Here is a 27416-nt window from a genome sequence, read left to right as displayed (position 1 = left end):
CATTATTGCTGTGAACATAATAAGGAAAGCTGGTTGGAGGGGATCCCAATGAATGTTTGCTTAGGGTCCCAACAGCCCCTAGAAGCACCCCCGATTCCATCTTTGTTATGCTTTACAGAAAGTTGTTTACAATCTACAATGCCTGCCTGACTCCCTCTTTCATGTCTAGATTGACTTTTGTGGAGCAGACCAACTTGCTGACTCGGGTAAAATAAGAGGAGGATGCCTCTGCTTGTATAAACGATCTTTGGTGCCGACTGCACCACGATCTGTGATCGACGCATCACTTTAAGGCATTTTTAATTGACGTAATAACTTGGGCGTATCTTTATCGGAATCAAAGTCTCATCACTTTTCACACGCGAATGTCAAGTTTCGTAACTCGTATCTAGTCTTGCATAGAAAGTTTCGGCTTATTTTCAGGCTATGATGCTCGTAGTCTGTGATAAAAGTAACTTAATTTAAAAAGTGATGAGCCTACATGAGTAGCCTATATCTCTGTTAAAGCCAAGACTGCAAATATTCAACATACAGAGCAGTTAACCGGAGCGCCGGAAAATCATCCCTATTGCTACACTTCCGCCTACAAGTGTTGTGCGTCCATTATTTAAACAGCCTTGTAAAATAAAAATTAAATGGTTTGTAAAAGACCCTGATGGAAGTAATAACATTTAGAGCGAATAAATCTGTGCCTAGAGGTGCACAAAAAAACAATTTAAAACACATTTAATAGAAATAAGTATTGTTAACAATGTTTCGTTTATGGCGCTGGTTCCAGCATGAAACACGTCAAACCGAGGGCTCAGATAACGGCCCCTGATTGGTAGACTCAGTTTTGGTGGGCGGGGACACGGGCGGGTCGTCTGTTGTCTGATCGGTTAGAGATTTGAAATACAAAACAACAGCCTTGGATTTAACAGCTGTAGGATTTCATAGGTTTATAAAAAAAAAAAATCCAGATAGCCAGGACATTTGCATGTTGCCACTCTACAATGGTCTCCGGCTGTAACTGAGAAACAATATAATCTGGTAAGGACGCTGCCGGGTTACAGTTTACTAAAATTAACCACTTCGGATGTAAACAGCAGCTGTTCACATAGGTGATGATATGGATTAGAAAACGCGTTCAGCTATTATATCATAAATAGATTTAATGTTTACCACTACTGTCATTAATGGTCTCATTGTTTTAATGTCGCAGCCGTAGAACATAAATCAATTTTCTGCAAACCACTGAGGACTCCTTGAGAGCCTAATGCTTGAATTAATTCATACAATTACACGTATGCAGATTTCAGTCAGAGAGACTAGATTAACTAATGTGAGAACTGATCAGTGCTCCTGTAATATGGTTATTTATTTTACTGCTTAATGTTTCCATCACTGCGTGAGAATGAATCAACACAATAACAAGATTACAGCTAGGCTAGTGTATTGTCATTTAAGCTATTAACTCAATGGCATTGGCTTAACATAGAACAACCTCAATACATTGAAAGGGACTTGAAATGCTGGATAAAATGAGCCCCTCCCCCATATCAAAAGACAGATGGACCCTAACAATGAAATTCTGGGGGAGTACCACCATTTAAAACCAGCGAGTTATACGGCCTTTCATTGGACAAACTAGTCAGCTGACCCTACGTTGCTTGAATTTTGAACAATTTTGAATTGTGTGCTGGCATCACCCACTCCATAACAAGGGTGATTAGAATAGTTATTGCTGAAGGCAGTTATGATGCTGTTTGAACTGAGGAAGTATTGTCTTATCTTGAGCAGATAAAGACTCAACACCTGAGCTGTCAGCTGGGAAGGAAGAAAGGACCATCAGAAAACACAAACACCTCAAAAGAAGACAAGGAGAAAGCAAAAATGTTCCGAACAATAACCCGTCTGCTTTTCGGTGGAGAGGAGGAGACACCTCAAGAGGTGAAGTCTGGGGAAGTGTTGGAAGAAGGATGGCTTGTTGTCAACCATCAAGGTCAGTCATCATGGGGCAGGTTATTGTTATTAGTGTTAGTTTTTTTTGAATGTTTTTTTTTGTGTGTATATCTATAGGTGTGTTTTGTAAATTATCTTTACAAAATTTGGCCAATTGATTATAATTATATGCATTTAAATCTCTTATGAAATGTGCACAAGAAGAAAAGTACAAAATACTTAATGTGATCTAAGTTTATGTGAAAAATGCATCGTGTCCCCACAGAGGCAGTTTCAACAGAAAACCAGGATGCAGAGCTGACTGACACCCAACAACCAACAAGCCCTGCTGTTCACGGAGATGTTGTTGCAAACATAGAAACTGATATCAGGTATTTGCAAGTAGGATACATTTTTCGTTGCAACATGAACATTTTGAACATCAAATAATCATACTCTATTGCTGAAAACAAATAACATAAGAAGTGTCTTCCATGGTCTAGGTAATAAACATGTTCATTTTGGCTGCAGGGTGTCAATTCATTCCTGACAAAAGCACAACTACAGCGAAAAAACTCAATGAATTCATGTGCTCATTGCAATCAAATCCTCCCATTTCAATATTTGCAACATGTTAACAAGCTTACATCTGACAAGAAAGACAAACTTGATAGAGAATCTGATGCTTCTTTATACCTATTGCAAAAACTTTCATGAATGAAAAAAGAAAAAGAAAAGACAGAGAAACTGAGAAGTGGAAGTGCAAAACGTCTCTTACTGACTGCTGTGTCTTCTCCAGTAGCTCATCTACTCATACCACAAGATGGCGCTTGTAACTCACAAGATGTTTTACAGACGCCAGAAGCAGACTCTGTACTTGATGATTCTCAGTTCCCATAAGTGATCTTCTTGCATCGTTCACTGTCATTTATGTGTCAATTATTTTTCATACTTAAAGTTAACCATTCAAAGTTTTCAAGATTAGTCAGATAGGACAGTGGATAGAGTGTGAAATTTGGACAGAAAGTGGGGAATGACGTGCAGAAAAGGAGCGACAGGTCGGACACAAACATGCTGCCTGCTTGGTGGACAATAGCCTCCGTACATTGAGTGTGACTTAACTTCGAGGCCTTCAGCGCACCGACCATTCACATTATTAATATATTTTTTAAATTCTGCTATCATACTGTTTATCAGCATTCATTCATCTATTAAAACCTCATGAGATGGTACAGGTTGTTTGAATATTACACTCTGGAGTTATTGCTTTTTATAAACTGTAGATTTCAAAACATGAATTAATGGTGTTTATTTTTAGCAAGAGACCATGGTATAAGTGAGGTAATTCCCCCCCCCCCCCCCTGAGGTGTCTATTTTCAGGAGGTCATGATGGACCCTAAGGAAGCAACTGTCCATCATGCTTCTGGCCTTTAAGTTGTCTATAATGCATGATAATGGACACCTTTCCCTTCCCTATACTGATTCTACTTTTGACCAACTTATCAAGAAATGCACAACTTTTGTATTTCCCTTAAATGTAAAATGTAGTTAAAACTGATGAATAAACAGTCTCAAGGTTGACTCATTCTATAACTTGCTTTTGTTTCTCTCCAGTGTGTTAGATCCTGAGTCTGAAGTTGGAAGCAGCAGGACCCCCAGCCGGGTCATCACAGGCTCTGTGTGTCAGCCTAAAGCTTTGCTAGAAGCATCACAGTTAACTTCCATACAGAAAGCTAAGGCCTGGACAGACAGACACCATATGACTCGTAATGCCATTCAGCGCCAAAACCGTATACGCCAAGGGGTCCAACATCACTCTTTCCCCCTCCAACAGCCAGGACATCGCAACCTTAGTCACTGAGGCTTTGGTTGTTCACCGGCAACATTTTAACGGGGAAATATCTGACAACACTTCATAGTTATTCATGTTGATTATGAATCTTTTATACAGTTTAGTCACAGACTTAAGCTATACATCGTATCTCGATGGAACCCGTTATAACACTTGACAAATGTTACCCTGCTAGGCAGCTACATTTGAACTTGTACTGTATTTGAAAGATGTACACCTCATTAAATGAGATACACCATGTTCTTCTGTTTGTGTGCATGTGACTTCATACACTTGGATGAGAATGAAGAATGTAGTAGTGATATGGCTTGACCTTTGTGAACTTAGTTTAAAAAAAAAACCTATTTAACATTAAAAAAACAATAACTCTGTACTTTACCTATAAGTTACATGTATATGATATGCCCAATTGTCACTGAACTTCTCTTTGTGTGACAGAATCAAAAGCTAAGATCTCATTGGCTTAAAGATAATTGCACCTTCTGTGTTTGATTACATGTCCAGCTGAGGGACCTCACAGCATTACACTGAAGAGGCTTTCTGCTATAAGGCAGAACACTGGAAAGATGGGAAATTCTCCTGAATCAAAACTTAATCAGCAAATACAATTTAGTTACAAAAGCTTTGATGAGCCAACCCATTTGACTAAGAGCCCTTCAACAACTGACTTCACCCGAGACTTGAGTCAAAATAACAGTAAGTTGATGCAGACAGGAGTTAAACGGATAACATTCCTAGCTGCCATACATGACATGTTGCCATATATCTATGTGTAGCTCCCTTTTTTTCCCCACATAGTTTAAATGTGAATGTTGTTTTTTTCCTGCTGCTGCAACAGACATCAGATGCCTCCCAAAAGAGGTTCCTCTTCAACAGCTGGTCTCAGGTAGCCCACAATTTCCAGACCAAAGCCTGTCAAACCTCAAAGAGTCCAGCAAGGCCTCACTCATTCCTGTCTATGCTTTATCGATCACCTTTGCTTTGGGAGTGACCATTGCTTTGATCCTGCATGTTTACCTGGGGCAAATTATGGTATGTTGTGCAATATTCCACATGCAACCAGCACCACAACTGCATTGTGTGTCCTGACTTCAGTTAGTTCTCAGGGGTTCATAAAAGGAGTGTTAGTGTCGGATCACGAGCTCTGCACTGCCCTGGGTCTGAAAGTTCTTCATGACCATGGATCAAGCGTCGATGCTGCCATCGCTGCCGCCCTGTGTTTAAGTGTTGTGCATCCACATGTGTCAGGAGTTGGTGGGTATGTCACATACATTTTTTAGGTGTGATATAAAATATCAATAAATTATGTGATTACAAACTCATCCATTGCTTATTCTTTGCAGAGGTGGAGTGATGCTGGTTCATGATATCCAAAAGAATAAAACCCGGGTGATAAATTATCAGGACACTGCACCTATAACACTAAAAGAGGAAATACTGCTTTATTATCCAAAGCTAAATGTAAATGAAAGGGATGTCTCATGTTTTAATTTCAATTGTAATGTAACCATGTGTAACTTAAATATTGTCCATTCAGGCAGGTATGCAAGTTGCAGTGCCAGGAATGCTCAGAGGGTTGCAGCAGGCTCACAGCCTGTATGGGAGGTAAAATGATAGTGAAATGTATCTGGTGCTCAGGCCTTTTCTAATGAACCTCTAAGTTAAAGTCACATTTACCTCAAAATCTCTGCAGGTTACCATGGGAGGATGTGGTCTCCAGAGCCGCCTCTGTGGCCAAAGAAGGTTTCAATGTCTCTCTCAGTCTTGGTGAGTCAAAATGTTCTTTGTCATGTTTTTTTTTCTTTAACCACCAACAATTTAGCAGGATGATGTCACCTGAGAATGATAATCCAGGAAGTGACTCATTTGTGGTTTTTTTTTTATCCTCTACAGCTGAGGCGATAGAAAAGGTGAAGGATGAGAAGCTTTCAAAGCGTTTCAGGGACATTTTCTTTCCCGGTGGCCAGGCTCTACATTCGGGTGTAATCCTGAGGATGCCTGGTCTGGCTGCAGTCCTGCAGTCTCCACTCTCAGACTTCTATAATGGAAAGGTCTCAAAAGAAATAGAGGATGAGGTGAATGACATCCAAACATGAAATGTCTGTTTTTATTGACATACATTATATCATCTTGGGAATTTGTTTTTTAAACTGATTTCAACATCAATGTATCAGTCCATTATAATACTGATATTCTAATAAGAGTCCATTTTCTGTGTTTTCCCCCAAAGGTGCGAGCTAATGGAGGTGTCCTCAGCAGAGAGGACATCAGTAACTATAGTGTGCTGCTTGAGTGGCCAGTAGAGTGCCAATTAAATGGTAAAGACTAAACATTATTCACAAACTATTTTCAGGGCCCATTCTATTTTAACAACACATTGAATAATGTGCCTGTAAGTAAGACATTCATCTTTATTGTCTCATTTTTGTCTCAGATTCTATTCTTCAAGTTCCTCCTGGTGCAGCACTGATGTCAGAGCTCAACCTTTTGGACCATCTCAAGGAGAACAATAACATGAAAAGTCAAGTAAATTACTCGATTGCTGAGGTACTCTGTTTGGAAACTTTGATAATAAAATGTTGCCATATAATTGTTTGATCACTTAAGAGATGCGCTCCAATCTAGGTATCAGCATGTGACCAGGCAGCTGCAAAAGTGGGCATGTGTTTAAAACATTTTGCAGGCTTTATTTATGCCTTTTATTGGAGAGACAGGACAGTGGAAAAGTCAAAAATGAGGTAGAGAAAGATTAGGAAGTGACGTAGTAAAGAAGCCTTAAGCCGGATTCAAACCTGGGCTGCCCACTTTGAGTATGATAGCCTCTGTATAGTAAACAGGCGGCACATAACGCATAACCACCAGGTCATCAGCGCCCTGGCTGTATTATTTTCCTCTGTTATGAAAGACTGATTCCTCCCAACTGGGTCAACCTTGCCTCCTAACTAAGATAACATTTTCTAACCCTTCCTTTCAAAAAGTTGCTCTGAGAATATAGCTCTCTTAAAACTAGGACTCCTTGTTGGTTTTTCAAGCCGAGCTCTCTGAGAGTGTTCTCAGAATGATTGTAAATATTATAAACGTCCTGTTTAGTTTTGATCTTTTCTTGCTAAAGGAAGTGATTGTTTAACAGATTACTCTCAAATATCTCTATGAGTTACACTGCCATGTTCACTCTCTACAGACACCGCTGGCTGGGCGGGTAGCAGTCATTGGACCAGATGATCTTGTAGTATCAGTTGCAAGGTAATGCAGACGATCTGACGTAAGTGGGAATGTATGGCATGGGCTGCTGGTCACACTGACATTCTTTTATCTTATCTCTCGCCTTTATGAAATTTTAGTTCGTTGAGCAAGCCATTCGGGAGCAAAATTATTACATCGTCTGGCATTATTCTTAACAGTGCCGTACTTGACTTTTCCTGGCCAAACAAAACCGGAGGGCAACCATTAACCAACCAGGTGCATTAGTTTAGAAAATTCCACAATAAAACAGTCACAAAGTTGTGAGTTATTTGTTTTTATAGACCAATTGCATGTCATTTGTGTTTCAGAAAAACCAACTCCAGTCAGAAAAAACGTCCCTGTTATCCCTCATGCCAACATTAGTGGTGCCAGCAAGGAGTAAATGTGGGGTCTACATGGCGTTTAGCAGCTTAAGTGGACAACAGAGTTTGAAAATGATAACCAAGGTTTGAACACTTAACAATAGCTTTGGCTTGTTACATAATGAAAGAGGTTACTATTTTTCATGGAATAGTTTCAGAATATAGTTATTTATTAAACTTTAGGCAATGAGCAGAGCATTGTCCTTTTATAAAGAGACAAATGAAAGCATCTACACAAGAAGAGTTCATCCCAAGCTTGAATCAGAGGGAGTTCTTGTTGACTGTAAGTATGAAACCATATTAAGTATAGTTGACCTTTGGTATTACATCAGAAAATTTCTAATATTAGTCATTTCTTGCTTTCCAAATTCACCCTTAACAGCTGTGTTTCCAGGAGAGGGTGTGCATGTTTTCAAAGAAAGGGACAAGGAGGCTCTAAAAGTAAAGGCAAACTCTGAGGTTCTGGGTATCATAAGGAAAGAAGATGTCATTACGGCTGTAACGCTACCTCAGTTTTATGATGAGTTATTGTAGTTTTCTTCACGTTTTCTTTCTCCCTGTTCTGCGATTGATGGCCGTTTTTCAGGATTTCATTGGCAACTCCAATGTTTTTGTAATCACCAACAACAAGTGCTTCATGTAAAAGAAGGCAAAATGTCATATAATTGATCTTCAAAACTGATTAAAGGAATAATCTCTCCATACCTGACTTCAGATCTGATATTTTGTTATGGATTTTAACTAACAAACAACAAAGGTTGATCATGTGGGTTGAGGGCGCTCACTGTGCCAAAGAATGAGGGCTGTTACGTAAACCTGATGTGCAGTCAAGATGCCGCAACAGACATTCTTGCCTCAAACATAAGAGGACATGTCACATGAGTGAAGCAGACAAACATGTCACTCAAAACCTAGGACTCTTTTAAATTAAATAATCAAATATTGTATAGATGTTTTACTTATTGGGTATCACGATTGTTGAACTTTTTGTTTTTTGAAGGGAATCTCGTCAGAGTTACATTCATGCAAATAAAGCTTGTAAAAAAGAAAGCTGCATAGTAGGTCTAATTTGATGAGTAATATTGCATTGACAATGTGACAGTAGTAGACGGTGACCTCCCTGTCCTACTTAGATGAAGCTCATCAAACAGCAGATGGACCCTTGATTTCATCAAAACATCTAAGAAATTACGCTTATTGGAGTTTTGTCCTTTATCTAAAAACAGCACAAAGTAAAAATAAAATAAAAATATCAGTCTTGAAATATAAGGAGAGAGACATGGTATTAAATAAAACAATTGTAATTTTATGTACACTTTCACTTGTGGGAAGACAGACGTTTTTATTTTGAAGAAATAAAAACATTTACGTCAAGTAAACATTTGACGAGTAACAACATGGTGGTGATTCTTTTCAATGGCTATCAATCAATACAATACGAAGCTATATTCACAAATTAAGGCTTATTCGAGGCATATACCTGCATAGAAATAAATGAAGTTACAAATGAACTAAAGACATTTCGAGGCGGGGAAATTGAACGCCTATGTGGGCGTTGACGGTCACATGCAGGTCAGTATTTAAATGCCTCCAGGTTAGTTCACACATCAGTGAAGAAGAACTGGAGGAGAGCTGTCATAGTCGGAGTTACCAGCCTGTGGGATTCATGTGTCCGCAAAATAATAACGTGACAGATTAAAACAGTAAGTGATACATCTGCTTATGAAAGCCAACGACTTTTAATAATAAGAAACTTGAGTAATGTAAAAGAGCAGCTCGTTGTGTGTCTTCAGAACATGGAGTCAATGTTTAATATAGTTTTGGAGGAAACGTGCGAAGTGTTAAAAAAAACTCCAACTCGACTCCTATTGTAGCCTTTGTTTGTATGTTTTGTGTCATGATATCAGTTCATGAAACGATGAGTGGCCTACTGTTAGACAAGATGTTTTTATCAAACTGCATGTTGGGTCCCATGTATTAAGAAGCCAAGCACTAACATGGGGCTAGTTTTTTTTTTAAAGCCTAATGATGACCACTTTTGTAATTTGTGTACAGGTTCTCTATCCTACTGCTTCCACTGTACAAAACCTGCTTAGACAAACTATTGTTGTTTTCAATGGAGCCCAAAAGTACAGCAGGCCTGAAAGAAAAGTTTTTCATTGTGATACGTGGGAAGTCGAGGAAAGGCTTCTGCCGTGGATGTATCGGCCGTCTCGAGGCAGAGACGCAGCGTGGGGAGCTGATGGGGCTGCTGTATAGCGGCAGCACCGGGAGTCCCAAAGGTGGCGGCATCGTGGGGAGAGAGGACACGTATCCCCTGACCCGCCACCAGGCCCAGCTGTTGCTCTACATCACTTCCGTAAGCAAACGCCTGGAGTTGCTTTGTAACCCCCAGCTCTTCTCTGCTATCTGTGAGCTGTCTCAAGATGATCTGGTTGTGTTAAGTTACAAGAATGGACACATGCCTGCACTGGTGAAGAACCTGATGCAAATAGGGAGGAAGGAGAACAAAGAGGACCTGCAGATGGTTGGCTTTGAGGTGGAATTTGTGGTGGGTGAAGTTGTTTGTTAAGGTTATTATTTGCACAGTTTTGAGAGTACATGTAATATTTTACTTCTACGTTTTTTTCTGAAGCTAATGGTTGCAGGTAAATAGCACAGATGACAATATTATCTCTGAAGAACAGTTTCTTTATCAGTCAAGCAATTGTCAGAGAAATGTGAACGATGTCAGTACCTACAATGGTTTATAATCTCATAATATGTGCGTGTGTCATGTTTGTTTTTTTCCTTTCTCGTAGGACAATGATCACAATTTGTCATCCAAGAAATCTGCTACATTGCCCCTTTTCAGTGCTGCAGATATAATCCAGGTTGTCCCATCCTATTCTATCCCTCTCGGGCTAAATTGGAAAGATGGCCAATGTGGTAAGTAAACTGTTCTAAGTCACCATTTAGCATTTTTAGACAATAATATACTTGGAATAGTTGTCTTTGGTGTTATGAAATAAAGAATGAACAATATCAACAATATAACAATATATGTCATCTACACACACACACACACACACACACACACACACACACACACACACACACACACACATCTTGTTCCAAGACCCGATGACATGCAGACTGGAGGGTCAGGAATTGAAACATTGACTTTATAAGTGGATAATTGTTTCTTCACCCTTGAGTGAATTCTTCTTTTAGAAGAAAAATAATAATTATCTAGTCCCCTCGTTCTATTTAGTGAATGTAATGATGCCATAGAAAGTATTTAGAAAAATCTTGTGACTGCAGAAAAAACTATTACATACACAACTAGAAAAACTGGTCCTGTTTCACAGGAATTTAAACAGGTATATTTGTCAAATGGTCTGGCGTTTTGCACATTGTGAACCCTGAGCTGTCTACATACCTCACATTTAGACTTGTGTCATGTGTGCCTGAGGATAATCTGATGAATCAGCATGTGATGAGTCAGAAAGAAATATCATATGATTTTCTAACTAACAGTCTTCCCACCATCCATCCACACCTCTCCTTAGGTCTAAACAGAAAAGCAGTGACACGCATAAACTCAATGCCGAACATAGGATCAAGAGCAAGACAAGTGAGAGGGAGCCAGACAGAGCAGAGTGTCATTCGGAGTCAAAGTTCAAGCACATCTCCTTTGCCTTTGGAGGTTGGATCCATGGTGGAGGTGGTTTCCAACACAGGGGTGACAGTGTATGGGGTAGTCCGATGGCTGGGGGTTCCTGTAGGGAAGAGTGGTGAATTGGCTGGGATAGAATTGGTAAGTGGCTAATTCTTCATCATTTTATTTTCATGTGTTAAAAAGTCCTCATAATTAATTAGGTTTGATTGCTCTAGGACTATGAGGTGAAGGGCTGCTCTGATGGGAAGTACGGAGGCCAGCGATATTTCACCTGTGAAGGTGGCCGAGCTCTGTTTGTTCCCACCACAAAGTGCAGCCCCGATAGCCGGTTTGTCCACTCCTCTACAGGAAGAGAGACCTCAAAACCCATCGAAACACCTCCAGGTTAGACACTTCTCCAACTTTGATTGAACATGCATATACTAGTGGTTACATGTACATGACAAAACATTAGATTTTACTGATAAGTTACTTCTTACTAGATAAAATAAACTGAAGCACTGAAGCTGAGCATGATTCTGTTCCTCAGGTGTTACATAATTACAGAAACAGTGTCGCTAAATGATTACACAACCACAGAACCGGATTTTAAAAAGTTGGCATTGTGTTGAAGTGTCAATCTCCACTGAACACATAAGGCCATTGATTATACTTTTCTATTAGCTTAATTAACTTGAAGTTGGCACAGTTATGCCTCGAGTTATGCTTATGCCTCTGAGGAGATTGTGAAGAAATATATCATTATGACATCTTAAGCTATTCAGGTTCAACCTCTGTTTGAATGTACTTGTTTGCTGTTTTCAGTTGCTCCTTTTGAGGACTCAGATGGGGATGCACCACCTGTCCCCGAATCAGAGGTCTTGTCTTTGTTAGTAGGAAAAATGAAAGGGATTCAAGGACACATCAACTCCTGTTACCTTGATGCAACGCTCTTTAGGTAAAACCCGTTTCACCAGCCTGCAGGGCAATGTATTCTCAAGTAGAGCACTGCAGCTCAGCTCAGCTCAAATTTGATTTGATCTTTCATTATCTGAAGTAATTTTATTTAGAGGACATCATGTACAACTTAGGGAGCATCATGAACTTGAATAAAAAATGTGTTTTTCTCTCTTCAGTTTGTTCAGCTCCGCGGTGACCCTGGATAATATCTGCCAGAAGCCTACTGACACAGAGCGACCTGTAGCATGCACTCTTAGGAAAATAGTCAACCGTTTACGCAGGTAAATACACAATTTTAAAACTAGCTTGTGTGATCATTTATTCTGCGGAACATTCAAAGCAAGAGATTGTTAGGGGTCTTTTATTTACATGTGCCAAAATAGACAAGTGAAAATAATAAGTTTCATAACAGGTTGCAGCTTTGTCAACACTTGATTGGTTCTATGTATACAGCAACTCCAATTTTTAAGTTCTTTTTTGCTTACTGGTACCACATGTATTTATTTCAGACAAGGGTTTGTGCCTGCTGAGAGCGTGATGCATTTCCGTACACAGCTTGGCTGTGACACATTCCAAACAGATGAAAAAGGTACACACCCAGATTTGTGATATACACTTTTAAAAACCTATTTTTAACAGGAAGTGCATGCCATTCGAGTATTTTACATTTGCATTGCTTTTATTTCATTGCAGACCCAGAGGAGTTCATCACCGTCCTCTTTCAGAAGGTGCTTTGCATGGAGCCTCTGCTGAAGCTCAAGTAAGATCCTGAGCCACTGTGTATTAAATATTCAAACCTCTTTGACTGTGCCAACTTGAGTCCTGAAATCAGCTTCTTTTCAGATCAACAAGTGAAACATCTCAGGGTGCCTACACCTTTCAGATCTTTTTGGAAAAAGAACAGATGGGACAGCTGCCCACTGTTCAACAGCTTCTTGATACATCCTGCATGTCCGGTGACCTCAAGTTTGAAGAGGTGAGTGTGTACTTCTCTAACCACCAAAATACCCTCTAGTGCTTTAATAAAATTCTCCTCTTCAAATTCCTGCAACTATAACTTTGCTTCTTTGATATGTCCATCAGGTGCCATCTTGTTTAATGGTGCAGATGCCAAGGTTTGGAAACAAGTACAAGATGTTTTCACACATCATCCCCTCCACTGAGCTGGACATCACAGATCTTCTCTACAACTGTGAGAAACCCACATAATCCCCTTTGATGTGTAATTCAATCCTCTGTAACTAAATGCATCATTTTGGTAGTTCTCAGAGATGCTTATGTGTTTCCCACTTTTCCTGACAGCCCCACGGGAGTGCTTCATCTGTGGAAACTTGGCAGAGTACGAGTGTCTTCAGTGTTTACCAGATCGCAAGCTGCAGCCAGGCAGAGTCAAACAGTACTGCCCTACCTGTAACACACAGGTAAACCAGATGGCCATTTTAAGATGTCAAGTGCCCCTCTAACTTAACTTTTACTGTAAACCTGACTACTTGATTTATTTCTTAAAGGTGCATACCCATCCCTTGCGACAGGATCACTCACCCAAAGCTCTAGCAGTACCTGCAGATGTGGCTGCTGATACCTCTGTGTCCAGACACGTGATGCAGCTGTTCGCTGTACTCTGCATTCACACCAGCCATTATGTGTCCTTTGTCAAATATGGCTCAGATCCTCACTCCTGGCTCTTTTTTGACAGCATGGCAGATAGATACGGTAAGATAAAGGCCAGATATTATTATGTCTTTATGATTAAATTGCATAGGTTGTTTCTTGATTGCAGTAGCGACATTGTGAAATTACAAATATCACTCAATAATGCAAACTCAATCCATATTTATTTGTATTGCGCCAATTCATAACAAATGTTTTTTTTCAAGACATTTTACAAAAAGAGCAGGTCTAGACCATACACTTTGTTAAAATATTTTCAAAGAGCCAACATTAATCCAACATGAGTACAGGACTTGGCAAAATTTAGCAAAGTAACAGCGTAACAACCTTTTCTAAGAAAAGTTCCCCATGATTGCCTTTTCCTGATAAGAATGCCTCTGGAGTTTAAGATAAAGCCGCTCTCTGACGTCTATGGACTAGTCTTCATCTCTTATCAAGCTGATGTCTAATCCAAAAGTAACTATCTTACAGGTGATGATCAACATGGATATAATATTCCAGAGATCAGGGCTTGTCCAGAGTTGGGTGACTTCCTGATGCAGCCAGAAGAAGAGCTGGCTCGAGCTAACCCCACTCAGGCTCCTGAACTAGTGCAAAGGCTGCTTTGTGACTCTTACATGTTTTTATACCAGAGCCCAACCAAACCACTGTCAAAGACAAACCATCAGGAGTAAAGGCCTGCGAGGATGAGGACACAATGTTCCCAAAACAGTGCCTAGATAACCTTGCACATATACTGAATCAGTTATATTTTGTGTTGGTTATTGCATCCATACAGCAGGACCTGAAATGGATGCTTTTAACTTGAGGGAGAAAAAACAATATTGTCTTAGTTCAAAATAATACTGTACAGAGATTTACTTTGAATGATTGTAGTTAAAGTGTTTGTTGATATAAGAAGAGGAACTGAGCAGTTTGATGTTACTCTGATTATTTATTCAAGAATTTTAAAGCAAATTTAAAGATAAAGGGATTTTTTGATTGCCTCATTTGTATGTGTTTGCCTTTGCTGGCTATTTGATAAATTAAATTCTTCTTGAACACCTGGTGACATTTTTGTGATAATTATTTGTTGTTAAATATAATAACATGTTTAAAGCTTAAAGGCCATATTTAATTCTGTAAGTATAGACATACTAAGTTGTAGCCTACTTTAAACAAGTTCCCTGTTTGTAGATTTAAAAAGTAAATACTGTATCAGTAGATCTATAATTGATAATATAGTAATACAATTAGAAAAAAACCCATTTATAAATCAATAGATAATACAACGGAAAGATAAAGATATTGTAACTTGTAGTTCATATCGTTCTAGCTGGATTCATTTGTAGTAGAGACAGAGAGGAGGACACTTAAGGCCATCATGATCAATCCTGACCACCCTCTGCACCACCTGATGGACAGATAATGGAGCACCTTCTCCAACAGACTGGTTCAGCTGCGGTCACAAGAAGGGATACAGGAAATCGGTAAACTGAAGGCAATAACCCTGTACAACACCTTTGGTGAGCAGCGACCTGCAGTCCTGATCATCTCTATTTCAAATTATAACCTGTTCACCCTTTAAAGTTTGCACATTATCCTTGCACATTCAACTACAAGTTAATGTGCATCAGTGTATCCACTCATTAAGACGCCTGCATGTTTATAGTATAAGCTGATAACACGTCCACACACTTATTTGCACTTTAACACATGTAATCACTTAATTTGCATACCAATCTGTAATGTAACTACACGTTAAAACTATCTATCCCATGTAAGCATATTACATTAAATTAATATATTTAATATAAAAACCCATCAGTAGATACTCAACCTCCTGTCGTCATTTTTAAAAACTTTTAAAATGTGGATTTTTTGTTTAGTCAAATCATGAACATCTTGAAGCCTAAGTTTGAGGTCTGAACGAAATGAGTGTTTTTTTGACATTCTGTGAAGTCAGCTGAGATGTATAATGCATGGACATGGACTGTACTGCCCTCTTGTGGAAAGAAACCAGTTTTCATCATCATCCACTGCTCAAATATCAAGTCACTCTGGGTTACCCTAACCAAGGTACGCTTGCTCCTATCAGTAGGTAATGTATGTGTGCCTCACGGGAAAAATTCATAACAAATAACACATTATTGATTTAATCGAAAATCACTTTCAACATGGCTTTGTTAAAGACAACATATAGGCTACATGATAAAAAAGAAAACGAAAAACATGACAAACAAGTACTGTATTTGTGTTTGTGATGCTGTGTTGGAGAAACTCACTGAAAAAAAACACGTTTTACTTGTATCTCAACAGAACCATCCAGACCCTTTGTCATGAGACTAATACCTGTGCAGGATACATAATACATGTGTGGAATTTTAAAAAAACCAACAAAAAACCCCTATAAATCCAAAATAGACATTCGCATTATAATAACTTTTGATCTAAAACAGACATTCCCTTTGAAAAAGGGTTAGAGCAGAATGAGGGACGACATGAGTTTAGTGTTGTTGCACCTACAGTATATGTGGATTTAAAAAAAAAAATTAATTGCTAAGCTTCTCTTTCATAATAAGGTTTAAAATTAAAACATTTGTTTTAACTACTAAAGGAAATGAATTACAGCTGCTTTAAAAGGGAACTTTTTAACCAGGACATGGATTTTGCATAACTAATAGTGTTTATGAATGTATTTGTAATTATTCTTATGTTATTCTTGTATTGGATGTCAATTATTTCATTGTTTTACCCAATCCGTCATTGGACGAACTAAGAAGTGTAATTTATAAATTCAAGAAATTCACTTTGGTTAATTCAGCCACAAGGTAGGACCATAGGACAGGCCTCCTCTGACATGATGACAGATCATTTGATTTTGTCATGAATCGTAAGCGTATTATTAAGAGTTAATCGTACAACATAGGCCTACTGATTCTGACTCAAAAGTCTTTCCCTGTCACCCACAGGACACTGTGTGACCGTCGTGTTGCTGCTGGAGAGAGAACATGTTTTCAGAAGAGGAGGAGCTACGAGGCCTCAACCATTTAAATTAAAGCGCATGCGCATTTGTATACAACTGGGACTTCTTTTCTCTTACACAACTGAGTCTTTTCTTCATTCTGGCTGCATCTCCTACCCGGTGTGTGCCCAGGCTACACGCTAGTGTTTTTAACATTTTTAACCAGAAAATCAGTGTAAAATGAGTGGGGATCATTCCCACAGCGAGGACCAGGTAATGTCATCACTTATAGTGAATGGACATAGTTTCCTGTGATGGTTTTATTTGTCTTGTGACAGGGTAACTTAGCTCACTGTGAATATTGTTTGCTAGCGAGTGTTCGCCGAGTAACTCATTTTGTTGTGATCACTTGTAATTCAACATTTGTATTCTTTAAGTCATGGAAAGTTAGAGCCGAGTTTAATATGAGGTTTGTTTGCTAAAGCATGAACACAACGATAAAGCAGCAGTACGCTACATTCAAAGTGGTGTTAGCTTGTGTTAGCAGCCATCATATCAAGCAGCGCAGCAGGCTAGCTTAGCTAGCACTGGAGCTAGCTATCAAGCAAGTTCAAAGTTAGTTAGCTGACTGGTTAGCAACTACGAATTCTAACATCCATGTGTTTTGGTTTCACAGGTTGACTCGGGATCTCGTTTTAATGGTGAGTTTCTGATACGAGAAGTATTTGATCAGTTTCGTACAGATCTTGACTGAACTAATGTAAGGTTAGTTTTCAGTAGAGGACAGAAATGGCGTCCAGAGACTAAGTCCTCTGTCTCACTCACAGCCTCCTATTGTTCAAATGGGAGCCCTAATAAAAGCTTTTCCGCTAAACATTTTACTGATTCGACTGGTTACTTGAACACAGCCGGAGGGGTTTTATCAGTTCATCGTATTGGATCTTCTAGTTTGCTGTCTTTGCATGCCGTATTTCCCGTCTGAAAGTGAGGGTTTGGGGGTTGAGGACTTAGTCTCTGCGCCATTTTCTTTTTCGGTGAAGCGGCCTGACTGCGAGCTGGAGCCGGACTGAGAGCTGCTGTGAGGAGGAGACATGCATACACCATGTGCTGACCACCAAGAGTCTGCCAGCTCATAACGCACTGTTAAAAACGTATTTTAGAGATTTGCTTTATTTTAAATTCTAGTTAAAGGTAGTTTCTTTCCTGTAGTAAGAAAGAGAGACTGTGAAGTTAGATGTGGTTTTCAAAGTGATAACAGTGAATCATCACTGTGAGTCAAATAAAGAGACGAGTCTTGTTGGTATCGTTATATAAAACTGAATATGTTTTATTCTAATGTTATCATTTTTAAGTTCATCAAATAACAATTTAAGGTGACAAACACAAAAAATCTTGATAAATATACTTTTTAAACTAGTGGTGAATAACGTGTTTAGATGTCAATATAATTAAAACGATCAACTATTTAATATTTTGTTTTTTGATTTGGTATAGAATGTAAAAACCACACGATTAATTGTCTGGGTTAGATTTGTCTTTCTTGCTATGCTATTATTGATTATTATGACTGGGACATAACCTTCCCTCGTCCTTACTGTCCTTTGAGAAGTTTTGATAAATATGCTTTTTATTACTACATTAATACCACGATGGAGTGCAGGGTAGTTAATTGAGATGTATCGCACACATTTAGCTTACAGTGACAAGTCAGTTATACCATTTCAAATCAAAGGATGAAGTGTTGAGAACATAGATGTTCAACACGGTAATAGAATGCCTTTATTGTCAGTATAACAAAATAATGTACAAGGAAATTACAGCACCTTCACCTGAGTGCACAACACTCTGACATGGTTAACAGATATTTCTGTGGTACGTTTGCTGTCAGTCGTTTGTGACCATGTCTGAATTTTTTTAACTTTGGCAATTATGACACTTTGGTGACAAAGGTTTACAGTTCTGCTCTGTATATTTGATAAATGCCTCCTGTAAGAGAAATACATTTTTTTGTTCAGTAGCATGTATCAACTTGCCTGCCATTTTGTATTGTCTCGTAAAGAATGACACACATGCTGGAAGCAGGAGGTGCTATGCTACCGTGCACTAGATGTTTAGTCTACACGCCACACAACATTGAGATTTTGACTCATGTTCAAACCTCTTTTGAAGCGATTTAATTAGTTTTTAAGTATGTGGGAGGGGTTCTTCCTGAGTTGGTGGTTAGGATTGTCTGTCAGTCAGCATTAGTACTGTGTTAATGGGACGTTTGATTTTGCTACTTGTCAACAAAAGTGCACTGGTCATACATGAGCTATCATGTTTCCATTGGTGCGTCACAATCCTTCAATTTATTGCCCCGTTGTGGGATTGTTTACATGTCTTGTTCACCTGTAGTGAAAGTGACAGTGTTTTCTTCCTCAGACTCTCACAAGCATAAAGACAAGTATAAAGACAAGGAACACAAACACAAGGACCACAAGAAGGACAAGGAGCGAGAGAAATCAAAGCATGGAAACGGGTAGGTAGACCTCAACTTCTGATAAATACTCAAAAAGGGAACAAGCCACGCTGCTAGGTCACTTGGTTTATCTGTCTTTAATGATGCATGTTAGAACGATGGAACTCATTTTCTTCCTGTTTGCCTTTTATATTCTAGTGATTATAAGGATTCCTCTGACAAAAAACACCGGGACAAGGAGAAGCTGAAGCACAAAGATGGCAGCACAGACAAATACAAGGACAAGCACAAGGAGAAGAGAAAGGAAGAGAAGGTGCATGCTCGTAATTTATGTCAACATGCACATGTGGTTGTGTGGTATGGTTGTACATGTGACGATGGGATTGAAGGCTCCAGGCTTCAGAAGCGTTCAGTGTACTGTCGAATAGTGTAGTGTACTGTGAAATAATAATGCTCATGTCCATAGCCCTCGGTTAGTTTAACTGGAGGCCACATATACAATGTCTTTGTATGTCATTTGAAACATTGTCATGATGAATGGGGGTATAGAACTGTTAGGAAAAAAGACACAATCACTTCTAAGTGGCATCGTTAGAGTCGGTGTCAAGCAGTCAGCGTTTTGTAAATTCAGAGTACCTTAAAGGAGAATGTCTTCTACATAGTGTTTATATCAAATAGAGGCCATTGCATAACATGGAGAGTAGTTAATTCACATTCACTGAAACTGCTGTTTGGGTGACGTCCAAGTTTGTGTTCTTCCCTTTTAGATGAAGTCCCTTGATGGTAAAGTGAAAAAGGAGAAGGAGAACGGCTTCGCCAGGTAAAGAACTCTGAGAACATTGAACCACCAGAAGTCGATTTTATCTGTTCATATTTCTGATTCATGACCTTTTCTCTTGCGCAGCCCTCCACATGTGAAGTCTGAGCCTGAAGAGAATTTTTACCACTCTCCCCAACATGCGAAGTCCCTGAAAAGAGAACGGGATGATGACAATGAGTGAGTTACCTTTACAGTTAGATGACTTCCATGTTTGCTTTTCTAGGTGTGTTATTTGTGCTGTTGTCTGTGACCTCATGCGTACCTGTGCATGTTTCAGCTCTGAATTCAAGCCCAAGAAAATAAAGATTGAAAATGACAAGAAGGCCAAGAAGAGGAAACCGAATGAGGTAAATCCAGAAGCATCAGACTTTTTGGTGTTTGTTAAAGAGTCCCTAACTAAGACAGAGGCCCCCCCCTTTTTCTTATCTTTTCTTTTTATGGAGGCACAAAATGAGAGCACCTGAGGAGCACGTCAGTTTTTATACTAAGATGTTTTTACATCCTTCCTTTTTTTTAGGACTTAAAGTCCAAGAAGACAAAAAACAAGAAAGGAGAAGTTGCTGATGGAAAAAAGAAAGCAAAGAAAGAGCCAGAGGAGAAGTGGAAATGGTAAGTTATTAAAGTTGATCGTTATTTCTGCTTTGAAAGTAATATGATGTTGTATTTTGTCTAGATAATCAAAACACGAACATTATTTCTTTGTTGACGTGTTTACAGGTGGGAAGAAGAGAGATACACAGACGGCTCCAAATGGAAGTTTCTGGAACACAAAGGGCCTGTGTTTGCCCCTCCTTATGAGCCTCTCCCCAGCAATGTCAAATTTTACTATGATGGTAAGCTTGTTCTCACACTGGAGACAGTCTACACCTGTCATTGGCCTGTTTGGAGAGTCAAGAGGCATGCCATTGGCTGATAAAACATTTTTTTTTTTTTTTTTAATAAAGGTAAGCACATGAAGCTCAGTCCAGAAGCAGAAGAGGTGGCGACGTTCTTCGCCAAAATGCTGGACCACGAGTACACGACAAAGGACATCTTCCGTAAAAACTTCTTTAAAGATTGGAAGAAGGTTGGGAATAAATCAGTATCACACGTGTTAGATTTTTCAGAGAGCCCCACAGTGGCTGATGAAATGTTTATGTTAGACTGTGTCTTCATTTGCTCTTACAGGAAATGTCATCAGAAGAGAAGGCGAAGATCACAGACCTGAAGAAGTGCAATTTCACTGAGATGAGTGAATACTTCAAGGCGCAATCTGAAGCCAGGAAGGCCATGACGAAGGAGGACAAACTGGTCAGCTTCTAGATGTGAATTATATAAAAAATAAATGATTTGATGGTCTTTGCAGAAAGAAATACGAGAGAGGAAAGAAACAGTTGAACTGGTAACCAGAAACCTAGTCAGACATGTTGGCTTTTGTTCAAAGTAAATACTTGGTTATTGATATAAAAAAAGGCTTTAGATTTGTTTTGTGAATAATTTGAACTTGATCAGTTTCCCTCCATTGAGGAGTTGAACTAAACTTTAAGTAAATTGTGACCTTGTTAAAATAATTGCCTACGTCATTTTTTGAGAAAATATTATTATTTTTTGCCTAAATCCACTCCTTATGATTCTCTGGTGGTAAAATTGCCTATAACCTCAGTTAAACAAATCATGTGATGTCCACCTTTAATATAATGGCCTATGTCAAGAGTGTGACTAAGGCCGTTTTATTTTGCCCATGTGAAAAGACGATGTGACTATAGGTAAAATAAAACAGCCTAAGTCACAGACGCACGTTAAAAAAAGTCATTTATTTTTCTCACGTTACATAATTGACATTAGTGTGTCAATACTGATCTGTTTTCATTACCTTGTTGAGTAAAATAATTTAAGAATATCATATATTCAATATCTGGTTTAGTTTTTTGTGTTTCCTGATAAAATGACTCAGGTGATTATTTTAACGAGGTGATGAAATGTGAGTTGCCATATGCTGGTCAAATACAGAAAACAATGGGTACAATATGATCTTTTTTTCTGATTGTTCAAACGATTGACCTTAACAAAGACTGGATTTGTGATGCGAGTTTTCCTCCTGCTGTTTCTAGAAAATAAAGGAGGAGAATGAGCGCTTACTGCAGGAGTACGGCTTCTGTATCATGGACAATCACAGGGAACGTATTGCTAACTTTCGCATTGAGCCCCCTGGCCTGTTCCGAGGCCGTGGAGACCATCCTAAGATGGGAATGCTGAAGCGGCGCATTAGGCCTAAAGACATCATCGTCAACTGCAGCAAGTGAGCGACAGCTTCTTTTCTTATTGTTGGCCCTTTGATGATAAACTTGTGTTTCCAATGATTCAAACAATGTCCTATGTTAATGTGCTCCTTGTAGAGACTCCAAGCACCCTGAGCCTCCTCCAGGCACAAAGTGGAAAGAGGTTCGCCATGACAACAAGGTGACATGGCTGGTGTCGTGGACTGAGAACATTCAAGGCTCCATTAAGTACATCATGCTGAACCCCAGCTCAAGGATCAAGGTCGGTTGGTGGGCCAAGTTCTGCATGACAGTGTGCTTTTAAAAATGTTGGCAGATGTTCCTTTTGATGCATGGATTACACTCCTCACTGTTAGGCCTTCACTTTCTCATGTTCTACTTGTTTTCATGTTGTCAGTCTTTATCTTACACATGGAAGAGCTGTACTTGTGCTGCTCTTTCAGTTTTCTTTTTTTTTTGTAGTTCCCTTTACTCGAGTCATTATCTGTGCAGGACTTGGACTTTAAGATTGTGTTCTGCAGCATGAATGATATCACTAGTTATTGCTGCCTATGATATAGACCTGAGTGCTTGTCTCATTTTATTCATTCAGTCTTTTTCAAAAGATCTAATCTAGAGATTTCCCCTGAAGTTTAATTTGCATACTACAATGTTTCTTCTTATGGTAAAGTAAGACACCCCCCCCCCCCCCCCCCCCCCCCATCTTTTTTTTAGTCTCTTGCCTTTATGAAGCTGGCAAGCAGAATTGGAGCTGCAGGTCGGATTTGAATTCAGGCCACCTGCTTTGAGGACTACAGTCTCTGTTCATGGTGCTCCACCTCACTGCTTGGCCAACTGAGCTCCTGGTTTATTTAATACATAGCCTAGAATTTTTAATCCTTTATTTGCTTTAAATCCCCTTTAATGTTCACTTTACCTTTACTAGCTGTATTTGTGTGACTCAGATCTTTTACATGAGTTAAGTTAGTTTCTCTCCTGGAATGTAAACTATCGCTTTGACTGGAACCAGTTTGCCTTTTATAGGGAGAAAACCCATCGAGGCTGAAGAGCTCAGATTAAATCATTGAGCCGTTTGGTCCAGCATGTTATCTGCACAGCATCATAATGTGTTGATGAAATATGTAATATCTTATTAGTGTACTGCATTTATTGTAAGTAGTACTGAAACCTTCCAGATAAAAAGGGGTTGTAGCGCTAACATTTATCCGAGACTCCTTCTGAAACTCTTGCTTGTTGTCTGCAGGGAGAGAAGGACTGGCAGAAATACGAAACCGCTCGTAGACTGAAGAAATGTGTTGACCGCATCAGAAACCAATATCGCGAGGACTGGAAGTCTAAGGAGATGCGGATCAGACAGCGGGCTGTGGCTCTCTACTTCATCGACAAGGTGAGGTGCCTGATAACTATTGACTTTGTCCTTCAGTTTAAAAAGCTGGACACAGCTACAGCTGAATGCAGCATAATGGGTTTTTGAATAATGACTGTGTTTTGTGAGCAGGGTTTAGCAGGTGCTTACACATGAACTGCAGTGAGAGTAATAGCTGTATAAGCCAGCTCTAATCCTACTGTCCTGGTGTGCTCTAGCTCGCTCTGAGAGCTGGTAATGAGAAGGAGGAAGGAGAGACTGCAGATACTGTGGGCTGCTGCTCTTTAAGAGTTGAACACATCAAACTCTATCCAGAAAACGACGGTCAGGAGTATGTGGTGGAGTTTGACTTCCTGGGTAAAGACTCCATTCGCTACTACAACAAAGTACCTGTGGAGAAAAGGGTAAGGAGTGGAAAGCAGTAACTTTATTTTAGCTCTTTAGTTAGAGTGTGCAGTTGTTTAATCCTGTCCTGTTTCTTAGGTGTTCAAGAATCTTCAGCTGTTTATGGAGAACAAGGAGCCTGATGATGACCTGTTTGACCGCCTGAATGTAAGCAGAGTGTTCCCATGTTATTAGCATATCAGATGTAAACGTGACAGGAAACGAGACACTATCAGGTTTCTACATTCGAACATGTAGAGTTCCCCTCAGTACAGATGTTTATGTCGATACTAAAGTTGTTGTCGTATCAGTGAGTACTCTGAGCACTGGTATCTTTTTCAAGCTTGACTACTCATTGCTCCCTCCAGACTTCCGTTCTGAACAAACACCTTCAGGAGCTGATGGACGGTTTGACTGCCAAAGTTTTCCGTACCTACAACGCTTCGATCACCCTGCAACAGCAGCTCAAGGCGCTCACAAACGGTGTGTTCCGTTAAATGCAATCAAGTAAAATTGACATTAATCAACAAGTAGATTACTTGTTTGTGATAAGTGGAACTGTTGAACCTGGATGTACGTGTTTGATTTTTTTTTTTTCTTTTTAAAGAATCATTCTGTTAAAATGAGTTGATCATAATCTGCCTCTGTCTCTTTAGGGGATGAAAACATACCGGCCAAGATCTTGTCCTACAACAGAGCTAACAGGGCTGTGGCCATCCTGTGTAACCACCAGAGGGCTCCACCTAAGACCTTTGAGAAGTCCATGCAGAACCTGCAGACTAAGGTGAACATAAGAATGCTCTCAACATCGCTTTAAAAAAAACCCAACTAAAGTGTAAATGTATGTTTCTGAAAGAACTCCAACATCATCAGAGACAGCAGAGCGTAAAAATGAACACACCGTCTTTTATGAATGTCAAATGTCCAGTCACTTTTCTCTCTCAAAGTAACATGATGGATGTTTGTATTAATGTGAAAACATATTGACTTGTTTTTATGAATATGATCACCCCGCGATGTTACACAAACAGCCACATTTTCATTCTGACGTAGACCACTTGTAAATGTTCAGTGTGAAGTTGGGGGGATGTATTCAGGAAAGTTCACTGTGAGCAGAAGAGGGCGGGTGACCTTTAGATCTCACTACCGAAAAATGACCATGAACCTCGTGCATGCGTCCAGTGACATCTCTGTGCATGGAATACAACAGCTACATTATTATTTCTGTTTGCCCGTGTGTCCCTCTTCTCTCCTTTTGTTTAGTTGAACTACAGGTAGCATTGATATAAACACAAACGTTCTCTTTTATAGGATCATACAGCCGATCTGTTATTTGGTCAGCCATTCTTTTTACACCATGCTTCTTCTGTCAGGGAGAGCCTCCCGCTGTAATGAACACATGTGAACAACCAACCTGAGACCTTCTATCATTTAAGAGCGCACATGTGAAAACTGCTTTTCTTTTTCTTGAGTATCTGAATTTCCTCAAATATTGGGCTCGACAAATGTTGATTATGGACATGTTTTTATGTTTCATATCCATGAATTCTTGCATGATAGAAACAAAACAGTGTTGTAGTTGTATAGACTAATCAAATACTTTTCTTAGATTGATGCAAAAAGGGACCAGCTCTCAGATGCCAAGAGAGAACTGAAAAGCTCCAAGGCAGATGCTAAAGTACGAAGAGATGAAAAATCCAAAAAGTAAGTCTCTACACTTGTGTGAATACACGTCTGTGTTCTGGAAGAGCCAACTATGTCCTACATTTCTGATTGTGTGCCTGTCTTGTAGGTCTGTGGAGACAAAGAAGAAGGCTGTTCAGAGGATAGAGGAGCAGCTTATGAAGCTGGAGGTGCAGGCAACCGATCGGGAAGAGAACAAACAAATCGCACTTGGCACTTCCAAGCTCAACTATCTGGACCCTCGCATCTCTGTGGCTTGGTAAGATTGATAACCATGTGTTAAGATTCACTGACTCTGTCCCCTGAATTGGAGCCAAAGTGGCACAAAGAACAAGAAGAGAAGCCTCTTTGCAATCAAATGTCCCTCTCTGTGTTTTAGGTGTAAGAAGTGGGGCATCCCTGTGGAGAAGATCTACAACAAAACCCAGCGTGAGAAGTTTGCCTGGGCCATCGATATGGCAGAGGAGGACTATGAATTTTAAATCCCAATTTGTGGTTTTAATGATGATGCACCCATTTTTATTGGATACTTGTTTTTTAGCTTAAGTAAATTTTACTCTGTGGCCAGACCTGTCAGGAATTTTAGAAAGTTTGAGAGGACAACAGTGAAAACACGGTAAGACAAAATGAAGCCATGTTGAAGTGGCAGGGGGGTTGTGGGTAGTCTTAAACATCTGATCTGAGATCGGGCATCAAGGCTGAACTATACCCACATCGAGGCAAAGTCCCTGTTAGTGGAAGACAATTTTGTTTGTCTCACTCCCTCCAAAAAAAATGCCTGAACTGAACTCTGTGGTCCTACAGCTACTGTATTCAAAAGAAAAAAATGCTTTATCATTTTATTTTTTCTTGTTCACTTGCTCTGTATTTTAGCCTCCCATGTATTAACGAATTCTATATTTTGATAGACAAAGTTAAATCAAATTAATTCTTAACACCCATGCGCCTTTCGAGGAAATGGAATAGTGAGTTTGATGTGAGATGTTTGTGTGCGTCTGCGTGTGTGTGAGAAAGAACCTTGGCCAATGACATGATCTGTTTGGGTGACTATTTTAAACTGGACTTGTTGAATTGTTTAGCACGAAAGAGGATGTAAGGGCAGGTAAAGAGCGAAACAAAAATGCAACCATGTGGATTTTTACTTAAGCAAGCTGAATGTGAATATTTTGTTTTACAGCCTCCATCAGGGACTTCTCTTTTCAGTGTAAATGTGAACCATTCATTTTGAGCTGCAAGCATCCTCTCAATCTCTCTTTGTCGCCCTCTCTTTATCTGGTTTATAACTTAATTTTACAATTGTTCCAAGAAAGATCTCCCATTGTTACTTGAAGATAATGCTATGATAATGTATTTAAAGTCAGTAAAAGGAGAGTGTTGCTTTCCAGAAGGGTATGTGAGGGATATCCACTTTGCCAAAAATCACCAATCTGTTACAATATAGGCAGTCTTTTTTTAATTATGTAAAGGATGATAAAGAAATGTAACATTTAATGTGAATTCAGTTCATCTATTCCACTCTTGAATAGCAATTTGATGTAAGTAGCTGTAAAGTCAACATCTTATTCTTGTTTTACCTTCTGTCATAGCTTCGATCATGTTTTATTTGAATTTTATGCTCATTGTAGGTTGAAAAATGAATAAAGCCCTACAAGTTAACGAATGGTGTACTTTTGCTCATTTCTTTATTTAGTCACCTGTGCTGAGCACATTTGTCAAATGAAAAGGGTTTTCTTGGTTTTATAAACGGGTACTTCTTCCTGAAATGAGCCCCCAAATAGCAGAGCCGCCTGTTGGTTTTGGACCCACAGCCGTGGAAACGGTCCTGCTTGAGTTGCAGTCCTCATATTTGCTTTCT

General features: G+C 39.4%; 4 protein-coding genes across 7 annotated transcripts; all 4 read left to right on the top strand.

The window, feature by feature from the left end:
* The first annotated feature begins 842 nt into the window (after positions 1-842).
* tp53inp2a (tumor protein p53 inducible nuclear protein 2a) lies at positions 843-4014 on the top strand. The gene is made up of 4 exons (XM_079340543.1): positions 843-1029; positions 1780-1981; positions 2207-2312; positions 3535-4014. The coding sequence occupies exons 2-4, from the start codon at positions 1873-1875 to the stop codon at positions 3779-3781; spliced, it is 462 nt and encodes a 153-aa protein (XP_079196669.1). The 5' UTR covers positions 843-1029; positions 1780-1872; the 3' UTR covers positions 3782-4014.
* Positions 4015-4771: 757 nt separating this feature from the next.
* LOC306821891 (glutathione hydrolase 7-like) lies at positions 4772-8079 on the top strand. 3 transcript variants are annotated; one of them, XM_079340516.1, is made up of 12 exons: positions 4772-5030; positions 5116-5233; positions 5310-5377; positions 5466-5539; positions 5666-5847; positions 6003-6090; positions 6207-6298; positions 6954-7015; positions 7114-7231; positions 7324-7461; positions 7561-7660; positions 7760-8079. In XM_079340516.1, the coding sequence occupies exons 1-12, from the start codon at positions 4807-4809 to the stop codon at positions 7909-7911; spliced, it is 1416 nt and encodes a 471-aa protein (XP_079196642.1). In that variant the 5' UTR covers positions 4772-4806; the 3' UTR covers positions 7912-8079. The 3 variants fall into 3 exon arrangements, with proteins under 3 accessions (XP_079196642.1, XP_079196643.1, XP_079196641.1); XM_079340517.1 differs by having other exon boundaries at positions 6207-6319; positions 7174-7231; XM_079340515.1 differs by having other exon boundaries at positions 4774-5030; positions 6207-6319.
* A 798-nt stretch (positions 8080-8877) lies between these two features.
* cyld2 (cylindromatosis (turban tumor syndrome) 2) lies at positions 8878-14753 on the top strand. The gene is made up of 14 exons (XM_079340484.1): positions 8878-9080; positions 9433-9928; positions 10179-10305; positions 10929-11176; positions 11254-11422; positions 11843-11975; positions 12154-12258; positions 12487-12566; positions 12671-12737; positions 12821-12953; positions 13061-13169; positions 13280-13398; positions 13486-13690; positions 14120-14753. Exons 2-14 carry the CDS (start codon positions 9494-9496, stop codon positions 14320-14322), a joined length of 2133 nt encoding a protein of 710 aa, XP_079196610.1. The 5' UTR covers positions 8878-9080; positions 9433-9493; the 3' UTR covers positions 14323-14753.
* Positions 14754-16676: 1923 nt separating this feature from the next.
* On the top strand, positions 16677-27217 carry top1a (DNA topoisomerase Ia). 2 transcript variants are annotated; one of them, XM_079340481.1, is made up of 21 exons: positions 16677-16772; positions 17269-17293; positions 19014-19110; positions 19249-19363; positions 19818-19870; positions 19955-20047; positions 20148-20217; positions 20388-20479; positions 20588-20703; positions 20815-20936; positions 21038-21160; positions 21961-22148; positions 22246-22390; positions 23372-23515; positions 23713-23898; positions 23978-24046; positions 24247-24361; positions 24535-24662; positions 25488-25582; positions 25671-25820; positions 25941-27217. In XM_079340481.1, exons 1-21 carry the CDS (start codon positions 16692-16694, stop codon positions 26041-26043), a joined length of 2310 nt encoding a protein of 769 aa, XP_079196607.1. In that variant the 5' UTR covers positions 16677-16691; the 3' UTR covers positions 26044-27217. The 2 variants fall into 2 exon arrangements, with proteins under 2 accessions (XP_079196607.1, XP_079196608.1); XM_079340482.1 differs by having other exon boundaries at positions 16701-16865.
* Positions 27218-27416: the final 199 nt, after the last annotated feature.

Source organism: Symphodus melops (genome assembly GCF_947650265.1).
Source record: "Symphodus melops genome assembly, chromosome: 4".
Classification (NCBI taxonomy): Eukaryota; Metazoa; Chordata; class Actinopteri; order Labriformes; family Labridae; genus Symphodus; species Symphodus melops.
This window is presented reverse-complemented; position numbering and strand designations above follow the sequence as displayed.

Coding starts and splice junctions, on each gene's coding strand:
- tp53inp2a (XM_079340543.1), top strand. CDS start 1,873: ATGTTCCGAACAATAACCCGTCTGCTTTTCGGTGGAGAGGAGGAGACA. Junction 1,982..2,206: donor GCTTGTTGTCAACCATCAAG/GTCAGTCATCAT, acceptor GTGTCCCCACAG/AGGCAGTTTCAACAGAAAAC. Junction 2,313..3,534: donor AACATAGAAACTGATATCAG/GTATTTGCAAGT, acceptor GTTTCTCTCCAG/TGTGTTAGATCCTGAGTCTG.
- cyld2 (XM_079340484.1), top strand. CDS start 9,494: ATGGAGCCCAAAAGTACAGCAGGCCTGAAAGAAAAGTTTTTCATTGTG. Junction 12,259..12,486: donor ATAGTCAACCGTTTACGCAG/GTAAATACACAA, acceptor TATTTATTTCAG/ACAAGGGTTTGTGCCTGCTG. Junction 13,691..14,119: donor CAGCATGGCAGATAGATACG/GTAAGATAAAGG, acceptor ACTATCTTACAG/GTGATGATCAACATGGATAT.
- LOC306821891 (XM_079340515.1), top strand. CDS start 4,807: ATGTTGTGCAATATTCCACATGCAACCAGCACCACAACTGCATTGTGT. Junction 5,234..5,309: donor TTTATTATCCAAAGCTAAAT/GTAAATGAAAGG, acceptor TTGTCCATTCAG/GCAGGTATGCAAGTTGCAGT. Junction 5,378..5,465: donor GCTCACAGCCTGTATGGGAG/GTAAAATGATAG, acceptor AAATCTCTGCAG/GTTACCATGGGAGGATGTGG.
- top1a (XM_079340481.1), top strand. CDS start 16,692: ATGCGCATTTGTATACAACTGGGACTTCTTTTCTCTTACACAACTGAG. Junction 20,480..20,587: donor CCAGAGGAGAAGTGGAAATG/GTAAGTTATTAA, acceptor ACGTGTTTACAG/GTGGGAAGAAGAGAGATACA. Junction 23,516..23,712: donor CTCTCTACTTCATCGACAAG/GTGAGGTGCCTG, acceptor GGTGTGCTCTAG/CTCGCTCTGAGAGCTGGTAA.